Source organism: Coturnix japonica, unplaced genomic scaffold (genome assembly GCF_054131305.1).
Source record: "Coturnix japonica strain WE unplaced genomic scaffold, WE-NBRP24 Scf039, whole genome shotgun sequence".
In the NCBI taxonomy this organism is placed as follows: Eukaryota; Metazoa; Chordata; class Aves; order Galliformes; family Phasianidae; genus Coturnix; species Coturnix japonica.
The window spans coordinates 1,133,055-1,159,469 of NW_028188942.1; the positions used below are offsets into that span (position 1 = coordinate 1,133,055).

Consider the following 26,415-nt stretch of genomic DNA (forward strand, 5'->3'; position numbering starts at 1 on the left):
AAGTTCAGGGTGGAGTCAGAGGGCAAACAGCGTCGGCTGGTGTGAGCCAGGTGAAGAAGAAAGATGCAGGGGAGTACAGCTGCGAGGCTGCTGGCCAGAAACTCACCTTCAAGATTCATGTCACAGGTAAGACAGGTGTTGTCTGAAATACAGCAGAGAACAGTAAAGTAAAATCTAGTTTCTATTATACAGTGGTCCAGTTGCAGTAGTCTTTGCTGAGGTTTTTTCCCTATACTTGATTGCCTGGGTTTGTAGCAAGTATTTGGTTTTAGTATGACACAAAGACCTGTTTCAGTCTGTCTGTAGAACAATAATTAGTAATATATGTACAATGGAAGCAGTGTTCAAGATATTATTCAAATCTCTCCTGTGCCTGAGATCCCAAACTGTAATTCTTGTTCACCGAAACATTTGACTAAGAGCAGTATGTGCAGTGAGGCTGGAGTGCATGTTCTACGTGCAGCCTTTCATGGCAGGAGAAGCAGGAACTTCTCCTAGTAGTACACTGCATTTTTACTATGCCTTTATGTTGGAGGCTGCATCTGGATAGGTGAGTCTGCTACTCACAGTAGAGACCTGGTAGAGCTGACTATTCCCAGAGCTCAAAGCAAAATAGATATCTGCAAATCACACACAAAGAACAAAGGACTGCGTTGGTGAGCATATTTCCTTTGTGTCTTTGACAGTCACAGTTGTGGCAATGGTAGAGGCCATGAGGAGTCTGTTCAGGAAGCCAGGAGTACTGTTCTGGGTCATGAAAAGGCAGCCAGTGGTTTGACTATCACATGTTTATGTGTTTTGATGTTTCACAGTGGGTCTTAAGTAAAAGGAACTCAGGTTTTGGTTGCCTGCAGGACAGATGTTCTTTTGGGTTCAATATGTTTGCATAGTGACATGCAACCATGGGGCTGGTGTTCAAGGACCCTCTTGGTTCCTTCAGTTCCTAGGTTCTTTCTTGCCTAGATTTGACACTTAGTTTCAACAGAAGAGCTAATATTCTCTAGTGAAGGCTATTAGTTTGGGCACAAGTGGTAACCTAAACCTGTTCCAACCTGTACATACAAACCTGCAAGATGGTCTCATTTCAGTCCTTCTGTTTTTCTTTTTTTCCCTCAGAGCCAAAACCTGTGTTTATAAACCAGGAGCAGGTGCAGAAAGAGGTGAGTGCTGCCCTGGCAGCAAGTGCCTCCCTCAGCTGTGAAGTAGCACAGGATCCAACTGGAGTAAAATGGTTCAAGGATGGAAGACTGCTTGCCTCCTCCAGAAAGTTCAGACTGGAATCTGTGGGCAAAACACGGCGTCTGGTTGTGGAGCAGCTGGAGAAGAAAGATGCTGGAGAATACATCTGCGAGGCTGCTGGCCAGAAGATGACCTTCGAGCTGGAAACAACTGGTGAGCATTCAGAAATTCTCAGCCAGGATTTTGTAGCCTTGTTGTGAACTTGGTTTTAGGGTGAAATCTCAGTTTTCTTTGCACCTGACAGTGTGAGAATTTGCTCTGGCCCTTTGTGTACCTCCCCGGTGCTCAGCTGTTCCTTCCCTTACTTGGGGATAACGTCATTTATTCAAGGTGATGTCCAAACGGGCTTGTTAACAGTCCTCTGCAGTGCTTTAAGCTGTCATAGGTCAGCCAGAATTTATGCATGTTCTATAGCCATTCCTACATGTTGAAAACACTGCACTGTGCTTAAGCTTCAGCATATGTTCCAGTAAGTACAGTTCCATTAATTCTACGGAATTGGGTGAATTAGGCATAGATCTGAAGGCTGCCTTTGCCCAGTGCAGAGATGGAAGGACTAATGTAGATTTGACTTGATATTTTCCCTTCTAGGATGGGAAGGAGCTCCGTCAAAGTAAAAAAGTGGACATTACTTCCCAGGGAAATAAGAGAAGTCTCATTATTCACAGGCGGTGAACTCTCATTTTCTCTCTCAGTCTGCAACCAGGTTGGGTTGCTGTTTCAGTACTGGCTGTTTTATGCAGGAACTCTGCTCCTGAGGTTAATCCAAGTTGTATCCAGGCCCTTCAGAAGGAAAGGGAAATAGCAGCACAGAAATATAGTCTGATTCTGACATAAAGAAGTGCAGACCTGGAGAGTTAAAAGGGATTGTGTGATGTTCAAGGGATTTTGAAGCAAAGATGTCCCCTAGGTAAGATTTGTGGCTGACATTCCCCATACACTGTGGGCACACAAGGTAAGGAGAGACTAGTGATGAGCATGCAGAGAAGCCAATGATTCAGACAGGTTTGTAGTGACACGACATTGTAGAGTTCTGTCTAGTTCTCCTTGGCATAGTTTGGAAAATAAAGATGAGGTAATTGGTGGTAACCAGTATGGCTTCCTAAAATTCAAGCCATGCCTGACAAACTTGGTGGCCTTTCATGATGGAGTAACAGCATCAGTGGATAATGGGAGAGCAACTGACATCATCTACTGGGACTTGTGCAGAGCATTTGATCCCGTCCTGCATGACATCCTGGTCACCAAACTGGAGAAAAATGGTTTTGATGGATGGACCAGTTGCAGGATAGGGAACTGTCTGGATGGTCACACTCAGAGAGCTGCAGTCAATAGCTCAGTGTCCAGGTGGAGGGTGGTGTTGGGACCAGTGTTATTTAACATTTTTGTAGGCAACATGGAGAGTGGAATCAAATGAACCCTCAGCAAGTCTACAAAGTCTACCAAGCTGAGCGGTGCTGTTGATGTGCTAGAGGGAAGGGATGCTACTCAGAGGGACCTGGACAGGCTGGAGAGGTGGGCCCTTGGCAGCCTCCTGAACTTGAGTGTGGCCAAGTACAAGGCCCTGCACCTGGGTCAGGGCAATCCCAAGCACAGGCACAGGCTTAGAGGAGAATGATTTGAGAGAAGCCTTGACCCTGAGGAGAAGAGTTGGTGTGGAGGGAGGTGTCCCTGCCTATAGCAGGGGGACTGGAACTAAATGACCTTAAAGATTCATTCAGTTCTATTGTTTTTCTACCCTTAATTTTGCTTGAAAGGTTTTAGAATAAATGAGATTCTGGTTTCCATGAAAACTGTTTGCAGGGAGCTCCATTGTAGCTAGTAAGTCTATCTTTAAGTTCAAGGGCAATAATGCATTGACTGTGTTGAAGAGAGAAATGACTCAGGAATGGATGATGGTTTAGAATAAAACATAATCCTACTCATTTTCTATGCAAATATGTGTAAGGAAAAGATGCTGCACTCAGTTCTGGAAATACCCTGACAAATATATCTCTACTGTTTCACAGCTGGAGATATCAAGATTGTTAAACCACTGGAAGATGTGGAAGTGAATGAATATGGGAGTGCATCTTTTGTCTGAGATTTCACACGATGAGGTTCAGAGCCAGTGGTACAAAGATGACAACAAGCTGAAGGCTGATGACAACATCAGAATGCGGCAAGATGGTAGGGTGTAAGAGGGGGATCTTTCTCCTGAGTGGGGGGTGGGTTGGAGATCAAGCATATAAGACATCTGAAATGAAGTGAAGAAGGTTCAGAAGGGAGTTCCCCTTTTGTTTTGGGACTGAGGTTAGGGTGGAACAAGTGACATGGTGGGATGCTTAGTGTGGGAAGTGTGATGCTATCCCACCATCCCACACTGCTGGGAGCAGGTAGGAAATGAGTGCAGTTATTTCCAAAGTGGGGGTGAACAGGGCAGTCAGTTCACCTCTCCAAAGAGGTTTTGTCTAACAGTGAGTGTGATCCTTCTGTATCAGGTACTTTGAAGGTGACGACAGCCACATTTGGTCAGTCCTTGTAGAAGCCATGTTTAGATTACACTTTGGTGGGGATGTGGACGTGGGGGAATGGGTGGTTTCATTGACATGAGAGAACAGGCAGTGATGCTGTGAAACCAGATGGATGATGCTCAGCCTGGCCATGTGCCTCAGAGCTCTTTGCTCAAGGAAGCCAAGTGTAGTTGTGGGGTTGCTCTCAAGAGCCCAGTTTGGTAGGGATGAGCTGGCGGTTGGACTAGATGACCTTAGTGGTCTTTTCCAGCCTTAGTGACTCTGTGGTTCTCTGCTTCAGGAAAGAGCTACTCGCTGACTTACACACGTGTCCAAGTCAAGGATGCAGCAGAAATAAAATCTGTAGCAGAAAAGGCAGAATCTCGTGAATCTTGTGTCCATCTTACAGTTAAAGGTAATTATGCTTCTGATGACGATTTTGATTAAATTATCTTATGTTATAAACGAGCTAACATCCTTTGATTTAATGTCAAGGAAGTTAAACACCACCAGGACCTTTCACAGAAATAAAAGCTCCTACCTACCTACCTTTCTGCCCACAAAATATCCAGCTTCTCTTTTGGAATTTACTTTTGCTAAGTAAAACAGATTATTTTCTTAGGAGGTTGATTTTCTACGTTTAGACTTCAGCTTTGTGTTTGAACGTTGAGGGATAAAAAACATAGCTTGACTTTTTCTTCATTTTCTCTTGCTGTTTGAAAAGAACACAGGGTTTTGGTTTTTTTTTTAATATATACAATGTTAGGGTATATATATGATGTTAAGTGTGATAAAGAAAAGGGAGACATTTGAGTTAGCACACTACTCAAGAGTTCAGTCCCCAGCTTTGCCACTGTTACAATTATAAGGGCAAGAACTTCCTGGAAAATGAATTTCTCCTAAGTAGAGTCATTACATTTGAGCTACAGAGACCTTTACTAGGTGAAAACTTGTTGTTCAGAGCTATGTTGCTGTATTTAACCAAAGTAATTATCAATGTGCGTGTTTCATTGAACCTGTATTCCATTTCGTAATGCGAGGAGTTTGATATTGGGATGGGAAGGTCATGGTTTGATTTAGATGCTGGACTGGGAATCAGAAGATCTGGGCACTTTTCAGATTGTCAATCTTATTGTCTGACTTCTTAACAACATTCTTTTCTTTCTATTATTTTTTAATGATGTTTCAAGGCATTCTGAGCTGATAGGTGTAGTGTTCATGTGCAGTAATGCTGGTGTGAGTAAGTGGGGTGATAATGTAAGGGTTTTTTACATTCCTTCTAAATCTCTGCTTTCTCTTGTTCCATCCTTCTTAAAGAGTAATCCATTAATCTAGTAAAGGAGCTGTGTGATGACTATGTGACTGAGCCTGAAGAAGACAAATTTGAATGCGAGATATCCATTCCTTCTGTGAAACCTCCCAAGTGGTATCTACGTGGGGAAGTCTAACAGGCTGGCAGAAACTTGATTATGCAGCAAGAAGGCACCATCCACCAGCTGACCATACTGAAAACCACCACTGATATGACAAGCACCATTCAGTTCTCAATTGGCAAATCAAAATCCACAGCCAATCTGCTCGTCAGAGGTAACATATCCTGGCTTGGTTTACATCATGAAGATGAAGAATTAATTAACGTACAGTCTTCCTTCACTGGGGTCTTTGAAATATTGTGTGTGTGTCTGGAGGGTCTGCTCCATTTCCATTTAAAAGTCGTTGGACACTAAATGAGACAGCTGCATCTCAGTAAAAGATCTGTTTGAATAGTTTCGATGTGCTTACTATTCAGATCTACAGAGCTGACGTTTTGTCCTTGGCTATAGCAAAGAGGTCAAATCAGGTGAAATTAATTGTATTTCAGAACTAGACAAGCTGAAGTTTGGTAGCACATAAGTTTGATGCCATTTCTCATTGATTTCATCTGAAAGAAACTTCCAGGCTTTTTGTCCGCTGTTGTCCCCAGCGTAAGATTATCCATTCACATCCTAAAGTACTTGTTATATTTTTAACTCACTCTTATTTGAATAAAAGCCTCAACATTTGGGAGCAATTTAATAAGCACAGAACAAGAGCTGGACCTTGCATTTGGTAGATAATATACAGTATTACTTTATAGAAATGTAGTCAATGGCATTCCCTATAGACAATCGTTTTTTTTATCTTTAGAGTGGTTCAAAAAACCATTGTGAACATGAGATTAATTGAAATGGAGCAGACGCAAGAGACTTTCCTCTTCTTCCAATTGTCCTCATCCTTTCTTCTCTTCCAGCCCTGCTTTGCAGATTACCATATACAAATCACCAGGAAGCTGGAGGACAAGACAGCTTTGGAACGTCATTCTGTCATCCTGTCCTGTGACTTCAGGCCATCTCCAAAGCTTGTGAAATGGTTCAAGGGCCACACACCCATCGTGCCCTCTGAGAAGTACAAGATCAAGAGGGATAAGCATTCAGCAGAGCTCAAGATTCTGAAGCTGAAGCCCGATGATGCTGGTGTGTACAAGTGCAAGGCAGGAATTGCAGAGACTTAAACCATGCTGAGAGCTGAAGGTAAGAGCAGGGGGGGTGGTCTCTTACATGTCCTATTTCACCTCAGATTTCTCTTCTTGAGGTTGATTTCTGCCGTTCTCTCCTGCTAACTTTATAAATGTATAATCTTCACTGAGAAGATTACACAAAGATTATCTAGTCCAACCATTCTACCACATCCCAGTATGATTTATAGTAACAGTGGTAACAGTTCACCTTGTTTCCCCACAGCCCGCAATGTAGAAGTAACGAAGCACTTGCAGGATGTAGAAATTGAAGAAGAGAGCTCTGCTGTCTTCTCCTGCGAGCTGTCCCATGATGACGAGGACGTGGAATGGTTCCTGAATGGCAACCTCATTTACACCAACAATTACAAGGACATCAAGAACGTTGGCAATTGCTGCAAACTGACAATGAAGCAGGTTAAGCCTGAGGATGCTGGCACAGTGACAGTGAAGTCAGACAAGGTGTCAGAAAGCGCACCTGAAGGTGATAGGTGGGTCTGATCACACCCCTCCTGGATGTAAGAGATGCTAAGGAGCCCCAGTTCATTCTATTGTGCAGCAGTCCTGCTTCTAAAGCTCACCTCTCTGGGGTGACAAGACATCAGGGGCTTTCTTCCAGTGGAAGGTTCCATTGCAGCAGATATCAACGAAGGAGGATGGTTTTGGTGTCCTGCCAAAGCATTCAATTGCTTTTTATCATCATTTTACTTAACACAAGAAGAGTTACAAGAGCAATTTCTTTTACTGCTTCAGTGCCATGCAGTGTCAATGCTGTTGTCTCCAAGTATTTATGACTGCAGGGAGAGCTCATTCAGTGTGTGTTTTGCCTCTGGAATGACTAATGACCAGGCTGTGAGTAACCCGATCTAGCTGTGAATGTTCCTGTTTATTGCAGGGGAACTGGGCTAGATGGCCTTTAAGGGTCTCTTCCAATTCTAAGGATACTGTGATTCTAATCTGATCTCCCCAGCAATTAAGCTCTTTTACTCTATGCACTCCAGAGTTTGAAGGATTTCATTTTTCTCCTTTCTTTTGCATTTGGTGGGTGTTTTTTCCCCATTATAAACATCTGATGTGTGAAATAGAAGATAGATAAAAGGAGTCAATAAAACAGGAAAATCAAAATTGTTCAGCAGCTTATCCTCTTAATCCTGAGGCCTGCTGTATGAGCTCTGCTGTACGTGAGGGCAATGCCGGCTCTCCAGCTTTAGAAGAGCTGCATCCCAATTACTTCATATGATATCCGTCCCACCCAAGGCAATGCAGGCTGTCCCTCCTGTTCCCTGTATTCTCCTCCTGATTAGTTCAGAATACAATAAAGCGCATTCAGTCAACGGACATGAAATCGCTTTAGGTTCTATACTGGTGTCGTCAGTACTGGTAAAGATTTATTGATCCCTATTTAAAAATCTGAAAGCAACTGGAAATGTCTCAACTTCTGTATCACGTTGTTCTGTTTTGCCTGTTTAATTGCAGAGAAGCCTGCTGTCTTCATGAAGTCCTTGGATGATGTTTTTGTTGAGGAGCGGGGTGTGATTAAATTGGAATGCGAAGTCTCTAAAGAGAAGGTCAAACCAGTGTGGAAGAAGGACGGTGTTGTGCTCTCTTCTGGCAACAAGTATGAGCTGCTACAGTCTGGGAAGACCCTATGTCCCCTTATCCATGACCTCGAGAAGTCAGATGCAGGTTTCTATACCTGTGATATTGGCACTAATGTTGCCAAGTCAAAGGTCGGCATTCAGGGTAAGTACTGTGGAAAGTAAAGGAGTGCTGAAAGCACATTCAGTGTGGTCACTATGTCTTACACCTATTCCCCCACGAGCCTTAATAGTTTCTACAATAGAAGTGTATTACTGCAATTTAGCGCAGTGATGTCTGGAAAATTCCCATTGCTTTTGATGTAAATGTATCTCCTTTTGCCATGAAAATCACCAAACACGTCAAGAATGTCCTGGAAATATTTCCTTTCTAAATTTCCCTAAAATGGAGAAATGGTTTGAACACCAGTAGGGGTAGGATTGTAACAAATTAGCTAATAGAAACATTTGATTTCTTGTCATAGGCAAAACCCTTTTTCTCACCCAGCTTCCTAGAGTTGTCCTCTCTGTTAGGTTGTTCCCTCTGTGGCTCATTGAATCTTCATTCTGCTCCATGGGCTGAGCTGCTCGCCTTGTAGTTCTTCCAGAGCAAAGACAAGAGATTCACGTCTCTTTTTTTTTATAGCTTTCTGGTAATTCTGAGTGGAGAATGTCTTAGAGAATACATCTGTAAGGAATGCAGCCATGTTCTGCAAATCCTGAGTTAAAACACCAGTCCTGCTACTCACGTCAGTCACAAATGCCTTTTCTCCATATAAACCTCATACTAACCTATCTCTTACCTTCCAGAGCTGAATAGTGGCATTACCAAATGGCTGAAAAACACTGAAATCCAGGAGGGAGAAGATTGTACTTTTGAATGCATTCCGTCCCATGAAAGCATTGATGAGTTCAACTGGACACTGAATGGAAGCAGAGTGGAAAGCGGTGGGCGATTTAAAGCTTCTAACTTGGGTTGGAAATATACTCTCCTTATCAAAAGTGTGACTCCTACTGACGCTGGGGAAGTCATTTTTACTGCCCGTGGTCTAACCTCCAAAGCCTCTCAGTCTGTGAAAGGTAATGAGATGGGAGAGATTCTGGGGTCTGATTCCTTCAACTGTCTTCTGATAAGATTGTCGTGAGAGCTAACTCATAATATGGTTAAAATGAATAGCAACCTTCTACTTGAACCTTGAAGCACTGAGAATTTCTCTTAAAAATAAGTAAAAAGAGGAAACATTTTACACAAATGTGAGAACTACCCAAAGCACTGGGGTAGTGTTGGAAATGGGCATCTCACTACAGCTTGTTCCATTAACAGTAAATCAGGAATGATCTGTTGAGGGAACTGTGGGAGCAATATCCTCTAAGTATAAGCTGAAGGGATGGCCTTCACATCATCTAGCTGTACAACAAATTCCTATCTAGAGCATGTGCATCTGAGAGCATCATCCGAGGCTCCCAGTGTGATGAGTGGAGAGAAGAAAGAGGCAGTTTTCAGACATGGTTCATCATCCTCAATGGGGTAGATTTAAGAGAGAATAAATGCTGCCTGGAATTCTATTGTCTGTACTTTGCAGATTACTGCTGGCTGTAGGATGGCGTCTGTTGCAAGTGCCTCTCTAACTTATCTCCAGCATGTAGATGCATGTATTTTGAGAGAGGCATCCTACCCTAAGTGTATGTTACTCAAAAAGCAATGTTTTCTTCCAGGAAAACCTACTGAGGTTTCAAAACAGCTGGAGGATAAGACAGCAGCAGCAGGGCAGGACATCAGCCTGAGCTGTGATCTGTCAAAACCGGATTTGAACATCAGGTGGTACAAGGATGGCAAAGCAATCAGAAAAAGGCAGAGGTATGACTTGCAGCAGGAGGGAAGTGGGGCCATTCTGATCATCCATGACTCTACTGCCAAGGACAGTGGGGAGTACCCCTGTGAGACAGAGGACTCCATAACAAAAGCCAGGGTCACTGTGCAAGGTGAGTTGAAAAGCACACTGGGGATGGCATGTAGAGAAGTCGAGGTAAATATCTGCAGCCTGTGGGTGATGTTTTTCTCTTCTGTTTCCTTGAGCAGGATCAATTCTTAGTTTTCAGAAAATATGATGGATTAAAATCTTTTCCTTAAAATAATCTGGAAACTGAATGATTCTCCAGTGTGATGTGGATCTGGGCAGCATGGTCTGGTGGTTGGTGACCCCTTGGCAGGGGGTTTGAAACTAGATGATCTTTGAGGTCCTTTTCTACTCAGGCCACTCTATGATTCTGTGATCATTCTATGATTCTATGATCTTGGGTGTTAGTGAGCCACGAAAAGATGGCAATCTGAATTAGTCTATATTGAATATGTGTAATCAAAACTATATGCAGTTTATCAGATGAGATCCTACCAGCGCATGTATAATGGTATTGAACTTTGCAGATATCTACTGGAATTATCAAACCTATGAAAATGGGTGGACTCTGTGGTCTTCTTAGACTCTTTGCATCTCTATGTGATATTCTGAAATGAGGGCTAAGGAGATTCAGGACACCTCTGTATGCTTGGGACTTGTTGGGGTAACAAATCCCTTTGTCCTACACCCTCATCCTTTTTTTTTTCCTTCCAGGAAAACCTAATTACTTTATCAAGGAACTTTCACATGTGAAAATTGAAGAAAGTGGAAGTGCACTTTTTACATGTCAGAGCGAGAAAGCCGCATCCTTCGTCATATGGAGGAAAGGCATTGCTGTGCTCAGGCCTGGCAGGAAATACAAGAGGGCACAGAAAGGACGAGACCTGCAGCTGAGCATAAAAAATCTGGAGAAAAGTGACAGTGACGTGTACACCTGTGACATTGGTGATGCCCAGTCCAGAGCCAAGCTGGTTGTACAAGGTATGTGTGAGAGCCATATGACTGCGCATCCTGTTTCTCCACTACCAAGACATTATCCTGGTAGAATTTGTACATTTATGGCAGGTCTTTGGGGCTGCAGCTGTCTGGCCTGAATAGCAGTTCACAAGCCATGCACAGAGCAAGCTGCACAGAAAGGGAAAGAACTACCGACTAGAGCAGTGCTATTGAGAACTTTATGTATCATTTAAAAACCAAAAATGCTGATGTACGGTGAGGCTGGTGACCCAGAAATCAGTGTGAACTTTCTATCTCTGACCTTTCTGAGTTAAAAATAGTCCTCCAGAGTTCTAGGCAAAAATTCCCTGATGCTGCATTCTGGGTAGTTGTCACGGTTTAAACAAAAATCTACCTGTGTCCGTGACAGGGGGGCCACAGGGAGAACCTCTGTCCCAACTACTTCAGAAGCAGCCCAAACCCCCTCGTACATGGCAAAGATCTCCTTCTCAGTTGGAGTGTAGCACTCCTCAGACCCTTTATATGCTCGACTCCAAAGTCCCGGGGGTTGGCCTTGGGTTTCTCCTAAAGCTCTTTGCCACAAACTCCAAGTGGGACCTTTCTCTCCAGCAGCAGTGTACAGGATGTTCTTTACATCCTGTCCTGTCCGTACTGGCCCCAAGGCCACGGCATGGGCTATCTCTTGTTTTCTCTGCTCAAAAGCCTGCTGCTGCTCAGGACACCATGAGAAATTAAAAGAATTTGGATTATCTGTTTTCTTTTCTTGAAAATCTCTGCTGCTGTATGGCCCCACACGACAATATCATCAATATACTGCAAGTGTTTGGGAGCAGTAAAATTATTCATGCTTTATATGATGTTATGATGTGGAATACTGATAGCAAAATTACAAAATTATTAAACCATGACACCCTGGTATTTTTCTTTTTTTTTTCTTAAATATTTTCCTTTTTTTTTTCTTAAATATTTTCCTTTTTTTTTTTCTTAAATATTTTCCTTTTTACTATTTAAATGTTATGGGCACATCTTATAGAAACACAAGGCTGTTTACAAAGAAGTGCATGCTGTGTTGCTGTATGATGAGCAAGATACATCTATTCTTCATCTAGCAGGAATAGTTGCTGAGCCTTAAGAACAGTTTCAGAAAGCTTTGAGAATTTGGGCATTTTCCTTGTTTCTGCAACACAAAATGAAAATTTACGCTGTATACAAAGAAAAGGGGAGTCCAAACTTGTACGTTAAATTTGAAGGAGATCAATCTGGGGTAATATTTAAAAAAACAAAACAAAAAAAAAAAAAGGGGGAGTGTGGTCATCAAATACTATAAAATATATTAGCTGTTACTAGAATGCCACTTATCTTCCCCCCATACAAATCACTGTCATGTTGTATGTGAATTTGTGAGGTGGGTTTTGAAGCTGAAATTAAAAACTTCTTGTATGGCTGTCTTCATAGTGGCTATCCAGACTATCTGTAGAAATAACAGCTATTATGTAGTCAGCTATTCACCAGTTTTAACTGATTATAAATTACGTTTCAGGGTGGAGAACATAGCATAGTGCCTGACACCTGTGTTGATCCTGAGGGCATTCTTGATTCTGTGCATTATGATGTCATGGATATTAAAGAGCAAGCTGAGGCAGCACATAGTTCCATTGTATCCCTGGGGGACCCGAAGGAAGATACTGGCTGGTTTGAAAAGCAGCTGGAGAAAACTAACTTTGAACTGATGGAGACCAAAGAAGAGCTACCAGAGAAAAACACCAAACTACTTAAAACTGAAGAAGAGCTGATGCAGAAGAACAAAGGTGAGTTATGCGATGTGAAAGGTAGAAGACAGAAATAGTTCATTAATCTAAAAGAGAAATAACCAGTTTGAGTAGGAATTAGAGGAGATGTTCTACCTTTGGAACCATAGCCTGTAGATAAGTGATAGTTTGTTCCTTGTGTATATTCAGGTTCAGCAATTCCACGGGTTTTGGTTATTTCTTTTCTTTTTCCCCCCCTCTCCTTTAAACTGCAACTAGCAGCTTTACGCTTTCGTAAGTATGGGGTTAAATGTCTATATCTTGATTTTTACTTTTATATTGTAATCTCTACTCTTCTTTATGTCTTGTTGATGCAATGTTTTTGTTCCAAGAAATTTAGAAAACTTTTGAATCACTCCCAATAAGTGAAGACCACATGCAAATTAATTAATCTGTTCAAAAGCTACCTAAACATTAGAATATCTGGAAAAATTGATTACTTAATAAACTATCTATTGGCTACTTATGTAATACAACCTTTTCTGTGTGTTACAGACTTTGAAATGCAGGTGATTAAATTGGATGAGTCTGTTGAGCAACTTAAAGAAGCAACTGAGGTAACTTTATCAAGAAGATGTTGTGTAAAATTGTTTTAATACCAACTTGTGGTAGCTTAAAATGCTATAAATGGTCAGGATATCTCCACGTTCTATGCAGTCCATAAAACTTTATCCTGACTAATGTACTGCGAGCTACTGAATATGTGAAGACTAGCTTGATTAAGTATGTGTGCATACCACTTCTGGTGGTTTTTGTTCATTTTTTGATGTTTGGTAGCCTGAAGTAGCTCTGAAAACATTTATAGTTAATTCTGTCACTCAGATCTCTAACCTTGTAAGCTTAGCAACTTGACCCTTCTTAGTCTTTGACTGTCTGCATCACTGCAACTCAGTATTTCCATGGTATTAAAGCTGACTGTGATGAGTAGTCATGTCCTCACCTATTACTTCTTCCAAGAACAAGGCTCCAACTCTATCTGTGAGATTGTGTGGCCTGAACACTTCTGAAGCTTTTCTTTTCATAAGTTACTAAAGATGAATAATCAGTCCTTGGCAGTGCCAGCATGGCTTAACAATCGTCATCTTGTAAGTAAGGAAGCTTCACTTGTGGTCAAGGACACAATCTAAAATATGCGTGACAGAGCTGACTAAGCTTTAAGGTTGGATTATATCTGTCACGATGAAAGTGATTTTAGCAGCTTAGCAGAAGTGTGATGTGATGAACTTGTATGAGAGCTGACCATTTGCTCTTTGACCATGTTTGTAATTTTGTTGACTTCTTGGAAACAGGAAATTCTTTGATAAACTGGTAAACTCTCGATTGTGTGCAAGTCTTTTACTTTGTAACCTGCTAGGCTCTTGCTTTCCCTTGTATACTCTACCAAGTATTGCACTTGTCATTATCTGAAGGTGTACTTGTTGTGTCTGCTATTGAAATTTGTAACTGATGTCTATAGAGTCACTGGGTAAATATTTTAGCTGTATGGTTTTGTGTAAATATTTGCCTACAGAAGATTACTGAGACTTAAGTGCTCCTTTTGTTAAGCTTCAATGTAACTGATCTTATATCAATACAGGAAAAGACTACCTACCATTTAACTACCATTAAAGCAGAACCGGCAGAAGAGAACACTAATAAAGAAACTGAAAGCAGCCAATTTTCAGTGCTTTCAGTTAAAGCACTGAAACAAGAGAAAACTGAGTTGGAAGTGGGAAGAAAGCGCAGTACTGATGAAGATAAGCCTACTGTGGAAGAGCCACCTCCAAAGAAAGGTACAGTTTCTTCCATCGTTGAACAGGGTGTCTTCCAAAACAATAAATTGCTTCCTATTCCGGATAGGAAGCAAAAGGCTGTGAAGCGCGTACCTTATGGTATAAGGAGAAAAGCCACTGTGTTAAACTGTAAATAGAAGTAACTGTTATGTAAATATCCCTTTTTCAGAAGGTCCTATGCTGTTCATTTTTGAATGCTTAAGAATAAAAGTTTTTTGCACTATTTTTTTCCTTTTTGCTGCTTTTTCCTCATCTGTTGATGCACTTGCAGATTTGGTAATAGTTTTAAAGCAGTTTCTTTAGGATTGTTTCAACTGCTGTTGCTGATCTTCTGAGTACCATCAGCTGTTCAAGTGCTTTTTTTTGTTTGTTTGTTTGTTTTGTTTTTCCTGAAGCAACTATCAAAATTGTTGACGACCTGCTAATTGCTCGCTCATGGGCAATATTTGAGCAAAATGGTTTGGATAAGCTCTGATGCATTTAACTTCACTTCTGGGCACAGCTGAGCATCAGTGTTCCTAGAATTACGGAAGGCATATACAATGTAGAAGGGAAAAATCTAAAACTTAGCTGTAGTCCCTTCCTTTCTTGTATTCCTCTTGCAAAATATGTGCAAGGGAGAAAGTCAAGGCCTTCTTTGGATGAGATGCTGTTCTTGGATGATTTGTCCCTGCTGCCTTTATTTGGCATAAATATTGAATCCTAATGTGACCACTGAATGGCATCACATATAAGCATCTTACCAGAGACTGAGGGAGGGATGTGGACTCCTCCATACTCCAAATAGTAGTGGGTTTGTTCTAATCATATGACCAAAGCTCTCATTTAAAAATTAATGACAGCAATGCTCCACATAGGAATTAAAATGGGTAGCTGATAGTCACAATGTCAGCGTGAAGTTTTCTGTTAAGAAGTACTGAGTATTCAATCATGTTAAAATTTTCTTCTATTTGTGAGTATTAATAGCGTCCAATTTCAAAAACCGCTTAATATATATTCTTTAGCTGTGTTAAATATACACAGTAGAACAATGAGCACAGGTATGTTGTGCTGGTTCTTTTGTAGAATTAGTTATATAAGTAGCACGAGCAAAAGTGTTTTAGGAGATGCTAGGTTATCTCAGCTTCAAGTTCAGGGTATTTACACCATTCTCTGAGCTTTTAGGTCTTGTTTCCTATGCTCTGTAATAATGCTTTTTCCCTACTTCCTCTGTAAGGAGCTTCTAGACTGAACATTACACATCTTCTCCCTAGTCTTATTTATCTTGCTTTAGTGCTTGCTTGTTGTTTTCAGCATAAAGTGTTTAGATTACTTATAAATCATATTCCCCTCACTAGTGTTGCTGGGAGCAGCAGTCAAAACCCAAAACCTGGTTTGGGGTGGAATACGCCACTGCTGTTTCTTCAGTATGACTTTTAAATCAGTTGAGGGCTGTATATAAAACTCCTTAGATGAGTTAAGAGGCTGTTTCCATGCAGTACATGTGAATCTGTATGTAATGCAGGCTGCACGTGGGCGCTATAAAATTCTGCATTTCTGTAGTTGTAGTAATAAAAGGACTGTACAAGAATCACCATGGAATATATTGTTGTGGTGACCCAATCCCTAGTAAGTCTTGACTTATATTTATTTTTTTTAATACTTAAAGTATGCATATTATGGAATGGACATAACTGGATTCTAAAGCAATGATGAAATACAGCAGAAGTCGCTTTTGATAGAAAGAAAATGCATGTGATTTTAGCTAATTGCTCACCAGTTAAAGAAAAAACAGCCCCAAGCTAATGGAATATTTATGGAAACTTGAATCTGCAAATTTGTACAACTTTATGCGTGAACTTTATATGCAAAAGAGTTAAGTGTGGACAGAAGTAGGAATCCTCATATTTTGTTTAGAGATCAACTGAATAAGAGAGACAGATATCAACACTTAAGTGATCAACTTGTCCAGGGTTTTATCTTTCTTTTGAAAGTAAGAGGACTGTGAGTTGGAATGAAATTTCTTAGAGAACTGTTTATCTACCATTTAGATGTAGATGGAGTGATTCCTGGCTGCCTTATAGGGATTGCTGAAGCAGGGAAGATAGAAAGAATATAGCTGTGAATTATCTATCTCGTTCCCATGTTTCTTAGATCTAATAAGATTTTCTACTGGTGTGGAGTGGAAGGTTTGAGTAGTGCCATGGTAAAAGTGTTCTTCCAGACTGAAAACCTTTTGCTGTTAATTCTGTATAGAAATCTGAGGCACCTGATTACGTGTTCAGAGGACTTTAATTCCTTCACTATTATCAAATACTATGTGATGTGAGGGCATGGCTTGCATATTACGACAGTTTTTCACTTAGAAGTTGCTACTTGGTGTTGTGAACTGCTATGTAATAATGATTTTAATCAATCTGAGCTACATTCCTTTTCCCTTTTTTTTGTTTGTTTGTTTGTTTGTTTTACAGTAGTTGTAAATGAGAGAAAGAAAAAGAACACTGTAGAGCAAAAGAAAATTGAACACATGAAACAAAAGTGCTCCGCGTACCGAAAGGAAGTACTAGCACTGAGGGAAAGAACTGAAATCTTGGAACATCATTTAACTGTGCTTGAAGAACAATGCAGAAGAGAAAAAAATAGAAAAGAAGATTTCAGTAAGCAGGTAACAAGCCTGCGTATTCAGCTTTCTTTTTCTGAAGAAACAGCTGATGCCCTCCGTGAACAAATTCTGCAGGGTCAAGCTGACTATCGGGAAATTGCTTCTGAACTGGATGAACAGAAATCTATAAATATGACACTAGAAGACAAAAATGCCCAACTAACTAACAACATAGAAGTTGCCAAAGAATATATAATTGATAAAGTGTCACAAGTAAAAGAAATGCGGACCAAATTAGATGAATTATACAAATGTCACTTAGAGTTTCGTGCCATCGGTACTGACTTTGTCAGTGTAAAGGATTCCTCAGACTGTGAAAAAGATGAGCCAGGGACATCTCAAATTAGTTCTGCATGCATTCAGTCACAGACTTCTTCCATCTCAGATCTTGTGCAGGACCTCTCCTTTAACTATAGTCTTGAAAGGATTTGGGAAGTATGCAGAAGTATTGTTGATGTTTCCTCACAAAAAAGTCAGCACATCAAAGCACTGCTTCAAGACAATGAAAACCTAAAGGCGGGACTGAATAATGCTGAATATCATAATCGTCAACTTGTAATGAAGCTATGTGAGATTACAACTCACACTAGTCAGGAAGATGATCTTGTGAAACAGTTACATGAGCAAATAGAAAAGAAAACTCAGGAGTTTGAAGAAAAGACTGCAGAAGATCAGAGAGTGATTGCACAATTTCAGGAGGAAGTTGCCAACTGTGAGATAAAAATAAGAGAGCTTGAATATCTCCTGGAGGCTTCCAAGACAATGGAAGACAAAGTGTCAAAACTCAATGAATTACTTAAAGAAAAAGAATCTATTATTGTTAATCTAGAGACAGTTACAGCAACTCTGCAGGAGAAGTCTGCTAATGCAGATAAAAAGGTTGAAGAGTTAAGTAGCAATGAAGCAAATCTGATTCAAGAAGTTATGCAGCTGAAAAACAGCTTGGAGCAGATGAAACATTCTCTTCGGGAAAAGGAAAAGAGTGAAATGGAGAAAGTGCAACGTATAGAATCGTAAGTAACCACTGAGTTAACTTAGAGCCCTTTGAGAATGAACTAGAGTTAAAAATAGTTAATGGGAACATCCCTTCGACTTAATGCATCTGCATGCTTATCAATGGCCAAACTACTACTTTAGGATGCTTTGGTATGCTACTTGAGTTCCAAGGGAAAACAGGAGTGTGCAAGGAAATAAAGAATAATATGGGGATTGCTGGTGGGTTTGTTGTACATCCCTCAGAATAGCATCTGAATAATTTATTGCTTCAGCATCTGATTATGAGAAGCAAGCTGAAATTCAAAAGTAATTGTTTAAATCTTGTCACTGGTCTAGATAGATTTAAGAGTCTATTTACAAATAGAAACCAACAGGCAGGGCATGGATTAAGCTGTAATTGCTGTTTCCATGAGATGTGTAACAGTAATGTTCTTTGTGTCTTTATTTTTAACATAAGGCTAGAAAATATTCTTTCTGAGAGTTCTGCCCTTGTACTGAATTTGAAAAAAGATTTTCAGGGGAAAGAAGAAGAGTATGCAGATCTAAAAGACAAACATTCTGATGCCGAGAAACAAATTCAGCAAGTACAAAGCGAGGTTTGTAGTCAACTGAGCTATTTTTTTCTGTAACATTATGCTTGGCTTTCTGCTGTTAAAACTTCTCAAACTTTAACTATGAAGCTGGAAATTTCACACTAGTGTGGCTAGCAGCAAATCTTAGGTAAAGTTGCCATTGAAGCTCTAGAGGGGACCAGAAGTTAAAACATGGTTTCACATAGATAATGAAGAGAGGAAAGTAAAGTTGGTTGGTAGTCTGGAATAAGGTTTGTGAAGAGAATAGCTAATCTGCCTCTGGAGGGGACTTGTTATTATCTCTACGTTACTGGTGACTTGCCATTGGTATCCGTGGTAACTCCAAAGCCTAAAACCTAAGTCTTGTGAAAAAACGCTGATAACTGGGAAGAAGAATGCTATTTACTTGAAGAGAAATAGACTAATTTCCAGAGGCTCTTTAATATAAGCATGTATTTTTTTTTTCTTCAGTTTCAGCGTCAGTGATGCTCAAAGTTAAAATTTCACTATTAAACAAGAAGATATCTTAAAACCCGTTTTGCAGGATCTTATTCTGAAAGTTTATTGGGTGTGCTTGGGGTGGAAAATTGAAGCTTAAAAATGAATTCATGTCTTCCTTGGTAACCTTGCACTTGCTGTCGTTTTCCTACTCAGCACTTGTTTGTGAATTCCTCTTTATTTAACAAAGAAGTATTTGGCCAGGTTGTATTACAGAAGTCTTTTAATGAACCGTGAGCTGTGCTTACATTACAGGTGTCCACGATGCGTTCTGTGGAGGAATCCCTCAGGAACAGGATGGATGAACTTGAAAGGATTAATAACCAGTTTAAGGATGAGCTGGATTATAAAGACTATACTATCCAACAACTTAAACAGGTATTTTTCTTGCTCTTAATTTTTATTAAATGAATGATGCAGGTTTTCCAAGCAACAGGAAAAAGGTCAAAGAAAAAAAAAAAATTGGAGCAAAATGAAAGTGGCCAACTGAAATTAGTGGTAGACCATGAAAGATATTCAAATAATTAGTCACTACAGAGCACTGGCAGATTGCTTTAAATACAATAATCTGCATAGTATTTTCATACGTAATACATGCATATAACCTGATCTTGTTGAGTGACATCACGATATGTTAATTGAAATGTCTTACCATAAACTCTTTTTATCAGCTTGAGTCCTTATTTATGCTATATGAAAAACTTATTAATTCTAGGCTGTCTTAAAAATTCTGCTTGTTTCTACTGTGTATGCTTTTCTTTCAACATGAAATATAGGAGCTGTTGGAAAAGGAACATAATCTTCAAAAGTGGCGTGAGGAGAGAGATCAGTTAGTAGAAGCTTTGGAAGAACAGCTCAAAACTTTAGCTTCTAATGCCATACAAAAAGAGACAGAAATAGCAGAACTGAGACAATCTGCCTTAAAAGATTCAAGCAAGGTCAGCTCTCCTTTCCTCCTACCTGATTAGCTACCCATAAATTCTGTAAAACTCCTGTACCTGCTCTTTGTATTCTGGGTGTGCTTCTGTTCTTGAACACTGTCGTATTGACATCATGTGCAACTAACCAAAAAAAGCACCAGCTTTTATTTTTGTTCTTCAGAAACAGAATTTCTGTTAATTACTAAAATTTCAATTTTTTCAGTAGTTCAGATAAGCAGATGTCAGTTTGATGCTTATGATCCTACAATCATACTGGACATCTGTAGCTTTTTCTGATAATTCACAGCATTTCCGGATCCCAAGCTAGGCTCAATACTCAGACAGTAGTTCTGTCTCAGGTTTCTTACTTTCTTTGCTTTCTCTGAGGTAGTATCTACAATGGCATGAAAAGACAGAAGGGGACGTGGAGAGAGATTAAGGGAAGCATCAAAAAGCAGAGGGGGGATGATCTCTGGAAGTTGCATTTCTTATTCCAACATCCAGCTTTTAATCAGGATAGCCAATCTAAGCCGTAGCATAGAATTTCAGAAGCTAAACAGAAGACTAAATGAGTTGTGCTCTTTTGAGAATGTTTGGATTCACTTTCTCTGAGAAGAAAGATGTTCTCATAGCAAAACTTCCCCTACAACTGCCGACTTTCTCACAGTACCGAGGATTTGGGAACAAATGAAAGCTCGGGTTATTATATCTTAAGAGAGATGAAGGCTGAAGCACATAAGTAAAATAGAAGAATCAAAATATATTGTATTACAACTTCCCAGGCAATTCTGAGACTACTGCACTTGTAACAGTGACCGTACAAATCTGTGAAATGTTACTGTTCTTGAATAGTTAAGTGTTCTAGCCTGCAATTCTAAAACTGATGCTACTAAGTAATTGCAATGCTGCTTGTGTGTGTTAATTCCTTTTGCCAATCCCACAACTCAGCAGTTTTTACTGTTTATTAGGATAATGCAACTGTGATAGAAGAGTTAAGAAAAGAACTGGCTGACAAAGATGACTTTATAAAGGAATTAAAACAACGCATTAACCACAGTAGCCCTCAGTGTTTGCCAGAAATACCTTTACTTGAAGAAAGACAAAGTAGAAGGAATGACTCTGTAAATGAAAAGGTATGATTATATTTATAGAAAGTCAGTACTTAACATCTTGTTAACCCCTTTTTGTTCTTCTGTTTTCCTAGGAGATACTGGAGCTAGAATCATTTTTCTTAGCATATAGTCCTTTAACTACATATTCAGTGATGAGTACTTGTTGGTTATTTTGTCTTCCACTCAAACATGAGCTCTCATCTTCTCAAAAATATTTTATTTACTAGAACACCATCTCTGTGTGTACATTATGGAACTTTTCCATGCAGTTTTCCGTGTATTCGTATGTGGATGCTGAAGATTAGGCAGAGGTTTAGCCTTTGGTGTTCTAACATAGCAGCTGTGAGCGTGCAGAGTATGGGGGGAATGGATGACAAAACGACCAGCGTTACAGATTTTGTCCCTAAATAATGTCTCGCTTTCTCTCTTTTGGAGGCAGAATACTGCCTGAGACTGTTAGTGAGACCCAGTAGGGTGTATCTGAAGATCACACAATGAATAGATGTTACTACCTTCCCGCACTTGTGCTGTGTTTCAGCTTACGTGTTCATGTGGCGTCTGAGCTTGAGGTTTTACACTGTAACTTTAGAAAACTCGAGATATTTTGGAGGTCTAATGCATAGCCTAATCTTTACTCCTTTTAAATATTTACAGCCTAGGAAACAACAAAGCAAAACTAAAACTGGAGAAAGTATTCCATTAAGATGCAAAGCTGAAGACAATTATTTGTCACGTCGATGTACTAGAAGCCTCACTTCATTAAATGAATCTGAGGTTAGTATGAAACTTCAGATCTGAAAATGTTGTGATTGTAGTGCTTTTGATAAGGAATGAGTAGGAAAAGATCTCATGTTCTCTAAACAATTCCCAAGTTTTAATTTATTTATCCCTTTCAAGGTGATCAGATCACCTGTTTTTATAGCCTTTGATAGGAATAAAAGCTGTTGAAACAATTGTGTGATGAATTTTTGTCAGGTGCTGTTGAAAACTCTCCTCATGTTAATGCTTATGAAGTGGCTCATGATTAGATAAGTTACTTGGAAAAAATTCATGGAGCCACTGAAATGGGCACAGCAAATTGAACTTATTTTCTTCCTCTGCAGGATTTCTGGACATTGTTTTGTTAGCAGATGATGTTAATCATTCCTATATAAGTTTTTAATTGCTAACTTTCATAAAGTGGCAGTTACATATATTTTAAAAACAAAGTATTTATTAACCAACTTAATTCTTGGAAATACAGTGGGTGGTGATACTCCATTCAGATTCTTAGCAGAGCCTGATAAAGTGGCTCTGACTACTTTTTGTCTTTCTACAATCTTTGGTAACTTTTTGAGAGGAAGAAGACTCTCCTCAGGGGGTCGGAACAGTGTAAGTAGTAAAAGCTGCTAGTCTGTGTTTGGGACACTGGAGTTTGCTAGTTACTAGCAGCAGTAGAAGCAGCCATCTACCATTTTCTGATGTCCCCAGCAGCCTGTCTTCCATGTGTTCAACCAGCATCTGAACTCATTTTTGATATGCTAGCTGAATTCCTGCCATAGAGAAGGAGGAGTCCAGGTGATCTCAGTTCTGACTTTGTTGTTCCTGTTGAGAAAAACAGGATTGGGTGGATTGTGGACAGTAAGTGCTGCTGGGGAAATGCATACTGACATTTCCCTGTCACTTAGCTGTGCATTTGCTGCCATTTGACCATGAGCAGGTACATGATAGCCTTCAGCTTAAGTACGGTGTCATTGCTTGAATGTCTGTATTAGCAAAAATGTTTAAAGTGTTCACTTTTGTGTCATCAATTGTTCTTTCCAAAAGAATCATGGCTGAAACTTGTCTTATTTTCCCAGGATTTTGTGAAAAGTGAGAACACGAAAAATACAAAATCTGTCATGGCTTTTAATTCACCCTCTGCAAGTGACGAGAAAACGGTTGGTTTTTGTTCTAGTTTTGAAGCTAGCTTGGGACTTCCTGTAATTGTGTGGTCACACGAAAGAAGCAGTGTCTTATCCTTATGTGTATACCTGAATGGGAATCTTACATGCTTATGAGCTCTTCCTATTAAATTCCATAAGCTAACCAAAGGGCAAGTCAGTCTGTCCCCAGAGCGTGTAATGGCTGTACTGTGTAATGATTTGGAGGGAAGGATATTGCACACTGAATGGTTGGGAAGAGAAGCTTTAGTGTATTATCGTGTGCTTTTGTAAGTGAAGCCCTTGTATTAAACTAAGGTTCATATCATTAATATGCATGGCAGTTATTGAAAACAGATGTTCACATGTGATAGCAGTATCCTTGGCATGGTCAGAGTATGAGTAGTAGATTTTTCCCATCTGTTGTCTTCTGTTTTGTATGTTTGTTTATTTTATGTAATTAGAACAGCTTATGTAAGAAACAACTCCACAGCTTGGGAGCTACTTTTAAAGAAACTACTGCCTTATTAAGAAACTTTAAGAAACGTATGCCTTGAAATAGCTGAGATTTTGACAACTCCCTAAAGGGTGTAAAATTGTCTACATTACTTGCCGTTGTGGTATCATCAGCATAATGAACAGAGGTGTCAGTAGTAAAGCTCAAAATGTCAACTTCAAATAACGTTGAACTAAAATGAAGTTTAAACAATGCTCTTGTTTCACATGTTCACATCTCTGTTGAACAGAAATCCGGAAAAGACTACTTCCTGAGAAAGCGAGTACATGCTTCAAGACTGACTAAAAAGAAGGATGAAACACTGCAAAAAGTTGGAGATTTTATTCAAAGCTCTCCTTCTATTATACACTCTAAAGGTTGGTGTAGAATAAGTTTTATTCCATGTTTTCTAGACATTGTAGAATGGCTTGTTTCTGCTGTAGGCTATTAATGTATGTGTTCTTAGACCTGTCTGCCATGTTAAGTTGTCCTTTGATTTATGAAGTAAATGCATTTATTCGTCTCTTCAGAGATTCATTATTACATTTGTGAAAACCTACAAGTATACAGAGAAAGTTGGTTCTGTCTTGTGCTTCTGTCAGCACGAAAGTTAGGCCTGTTGTTTAACTCCTGCTGAAGTTTCTGACTTCCAGCGACTTCTGAGCCATGATTGTCTTTCATACTCCATTTTAATGCGTGCTTTAAGCTGCCGTACCTGAAGCTATAAACTGTTTCAGCTATAGAAGCAATAAAGAACCTCGATGAACAAATACAATTTCTGAGTATTTTCACTTAAATTTTACGTGTCATTTATAAACCAAGTTTGTTACGAAGCTTTTTTTGCATTCATTGATTTAAAGACTCACAAAACCAGTAAGTTGATTGGTTTATGTATCAAAACAAATTTCTTCTAGCCAAGAAGCTGATGTCAGCAGTAAGTTCTCCTAAATCAAACGAACCTGAAAGTCTCGAAGAAGGAGAGACCAAGCCAAAACGATGCAAAAGGAAGCTGTATTCAACTGTCGTTTCTGGCCCTCTAGATATACCTGCTTCTTCGGTAAGCGATTATACTGTAGTCTTGGCTTAAAATAAACTACTAAGGAGTCCAAACAGACTGGAGGTTTCATCTATTTGCAGGGGGAGGTTGAAAGTACTGAGGTATTTCTTTATTCTACCAAGTCATTCTTGTTGGTCTTCCTGCTGTTCTGTTTTATTTTGTCCTCAAAGATCTCTGTGTTTGGCTGGCTTACAGTTTACTAAGTAGGTGATGTAGCAATCACGGAGATGTCTTCTAATTTGGAATCATAGATAATTTCAGTGTGTCGGAGTGGGATTATTCTACTACATGCTTTTTTAGAGCACAACTAAGACAGCTTTTTAGGTATGCTTAAACTATGATCTCCTGTCTAAGCCAACTTGCAAAGGATCTGATGTGCCAGTTTCATGACTCTGTCGGCAGCTATTGTGCTAAGAACATTCTTGCTCTGTTGGAACTGCATCTTTTAATTATATTAGAGTCCTTTTTCTGTTCAGCAAAGTGATCATTTGCCCATACTGTAATATCCCTCTGAATTTTTTGATGATTTGACGAATGATAGGGGCACAAACCAAAATGTTATTTTTTTTTGTTAGAGGATGAAGAAGATGAGACAATTTCTTCTCTCACTGTAGTTCTGAGAACATGGAACTGAACCGAGAATTGAAATTCTGGGCAAGTCATAGCTACAGGGATTGAGGCTAAAAATGTTTTCTGAACGCTTCATGTTTCACAAAACAAGTATTATAATACTCTTTTGAAAACAAGTATTTCAAAATGAAAGCTGCCTTCAGGCTTTCCTCAGATGTGTGTGCTTTTTTAAGATAAACAGGATTTTGTACATTCTCCATATTTGTTCCTTGTGATTAAGCTGCATTAAAATGATCTCGGTATCCCATAGTTTTCTGAATAAAATATTATAAGCAAATGCCATTCTGAAATCCATTTAGGGGAAGAAATATGTTTGTGTGGGTCAAGAAGAGCTTGTCAGTCTTGTGTGAAAAGATGAGTAACTTTTGAAATGTTTTCTTCAGGAATCTGAGGAACAAAAGAAGGAAAGTGATCATCTGATCATCAAGCGACGGCTGAGATCCAGAACAGCTAAAAAACCTTGAAGAAGCGTGTTTGTTCCCCTTTCTCAGGACATACTTTTATCGTATTATTAAAACTGGTTGTTAATAAACAGTAACAGTTACTCCGTTGTGTTCTTAAATTTGTATATAGGTGTACAGTGTCTCTCTGACAGTTTCAAACTGACTCCATTGAGGCTGAAATAAATACAAGCTTTCTTAAACTGGGTTTGGATTTTATTGTGGTTAAGGGTTTATTTATTTTTGTCTTGCCTCCCCTGTATAGGAACAGTATCTCTAGGACTGATTGCTATTTACCCATTGTGCAGTAATAACTGTACTTGTTCAGGATGGCCTGGCTTGCTTTTTTCACGTGACTGGTGTACTTAGCAGAACTCTGGCAGAGAGAAGAGCATGAATACACATTAATATTTATGTATACTTAATTTTTGGGCCTTTTTAAAGAATTTTCTTTGGAGAGAAGATGGTGCCAATTCCTCAGTGTGGAAGAAAGGTGCTTTCCCTCACTTGTGCAAATTCAGCTTTAAATTAATAAACTTAGAAAAATAAACCCAATACATTTGGGGGGAATTCTAATATCCCAAATACTGTTCTCCCCCTCAGTGAGCTTCGAACCTTTAGATGCTGTTGGATGAATTAGCTGAAAGGTTCTCAGCTGGCAGTATGTCCTTGTGTTGTCTCCAAGTCCAATAGTTCCTATAGATTCAATTGCTCAGGAGGTAAAAACATGGATGAAAGCCGACTTGGGTGAATATTTGAGAGTTTGATGGGAGTGAATTGCCTTAAAAGCAGCTGGTGATAGAACAATATACTGATTGTATTTAAAAAAACCCACAATCGTACTATTTGTTGCTGTGCCGATAAGCTTTCTCCTTG

The 26,415-nt window shown here is 39.6% G+C and overlaps 2 protein-coding genes and 1 long non-coding RNA gene across 5 annotated transcripts; all 3 read left to right on the forward strand.

The window, feature by feature from the left end:
• The first annotated feature begins 1,067 nt into the window (after positions 1 to 1,067).
• Positions 1,068 to 3,406, forward strand: LOC146753139 (myosin-binding protein C, slow-type-like). Its single transcript, XM_085530967.1, has 2 exons — positions 1,068 to 1,392; positions 3,249 to 3,406. Exons 1-2 carry the CDS (start codon positions 1,074 to 1,076, stop codon positions 3,320 to 3,322), a joined length of 393 nt encoding a protein of 130 aa, XP_085387093.1. The 5' UTR covers positions 1,068 to 1,073; the 3' UTR covers positions 3,323 to 3,406.
• A 5,198-nt stretch (positions 3,407 to 8,604) lies between these two features.
• LOC146753140 (uncharacterized) lies at positions 8,605 to 9,824 on the forward strand. The gene is made up of 2 exons (XR_014940244.1): positions 8,605 to 8,921; positions 9,558 to 9,824. It is a non-coding gene; the product is annotated as an uncharacterized LOC146753140 (long non-coding RNA).
• A 6,871-nt stretch (positions 9,825 to 16,695) lies between these two features.
• Positions 16,696 to 24,520, forward strand: LOC146753141 (kinesin-like protein KIF20B). Of its 3 annotated transcripts, XM_085530842.1 has the most exons (5): positions 16,696 to 17,930; positions 18,371 to 18,509; positions 19,239 to 19,361; positions 19,760 to 19,921; positions 20,872 to 21,087. In XM_085530842.1, exons 1-5 carry the CDS (start codon positions 16,783 to 16,785, stop codon positions 21,040 to 21,042), a joined length of 1,743 nt encoding a protein of 580 aa, XP_085386968.1. In that variant the 5' UTR covers positions 16,696 to 16,782; the 3' UTR covers positions 21,043 to 21,087. The 3 variants fall into 3 exon arrangements, 2 of the variants coding, with proteins under 2 accessions (XP_085386968.1, XP_085386969.1); XR_014940153.1 differs by lacking the exons at positions 18,371 to 18,509; positions 19,239 to 19,361; positions 19,760 to 19,921; positions 20,872 to 21,087 and adding exons at positions 23,663 to 23,789; positions 24,327 to 24,520 and having other exon boundaries at positions 16,704 to 17,930; XM_085530843.1 differs by lacking the exons at positions 19,239 to 19,361; positions 19,760 to 19,921; positions 20,872 to 21,087 and having other exon boundaries at positions 16,704 to 17,930; positions 18,376 to 18,425.
• The last annotated feature ends 1,895 nt before the right edge of the window (positions 24,521 to 26,415 follow it).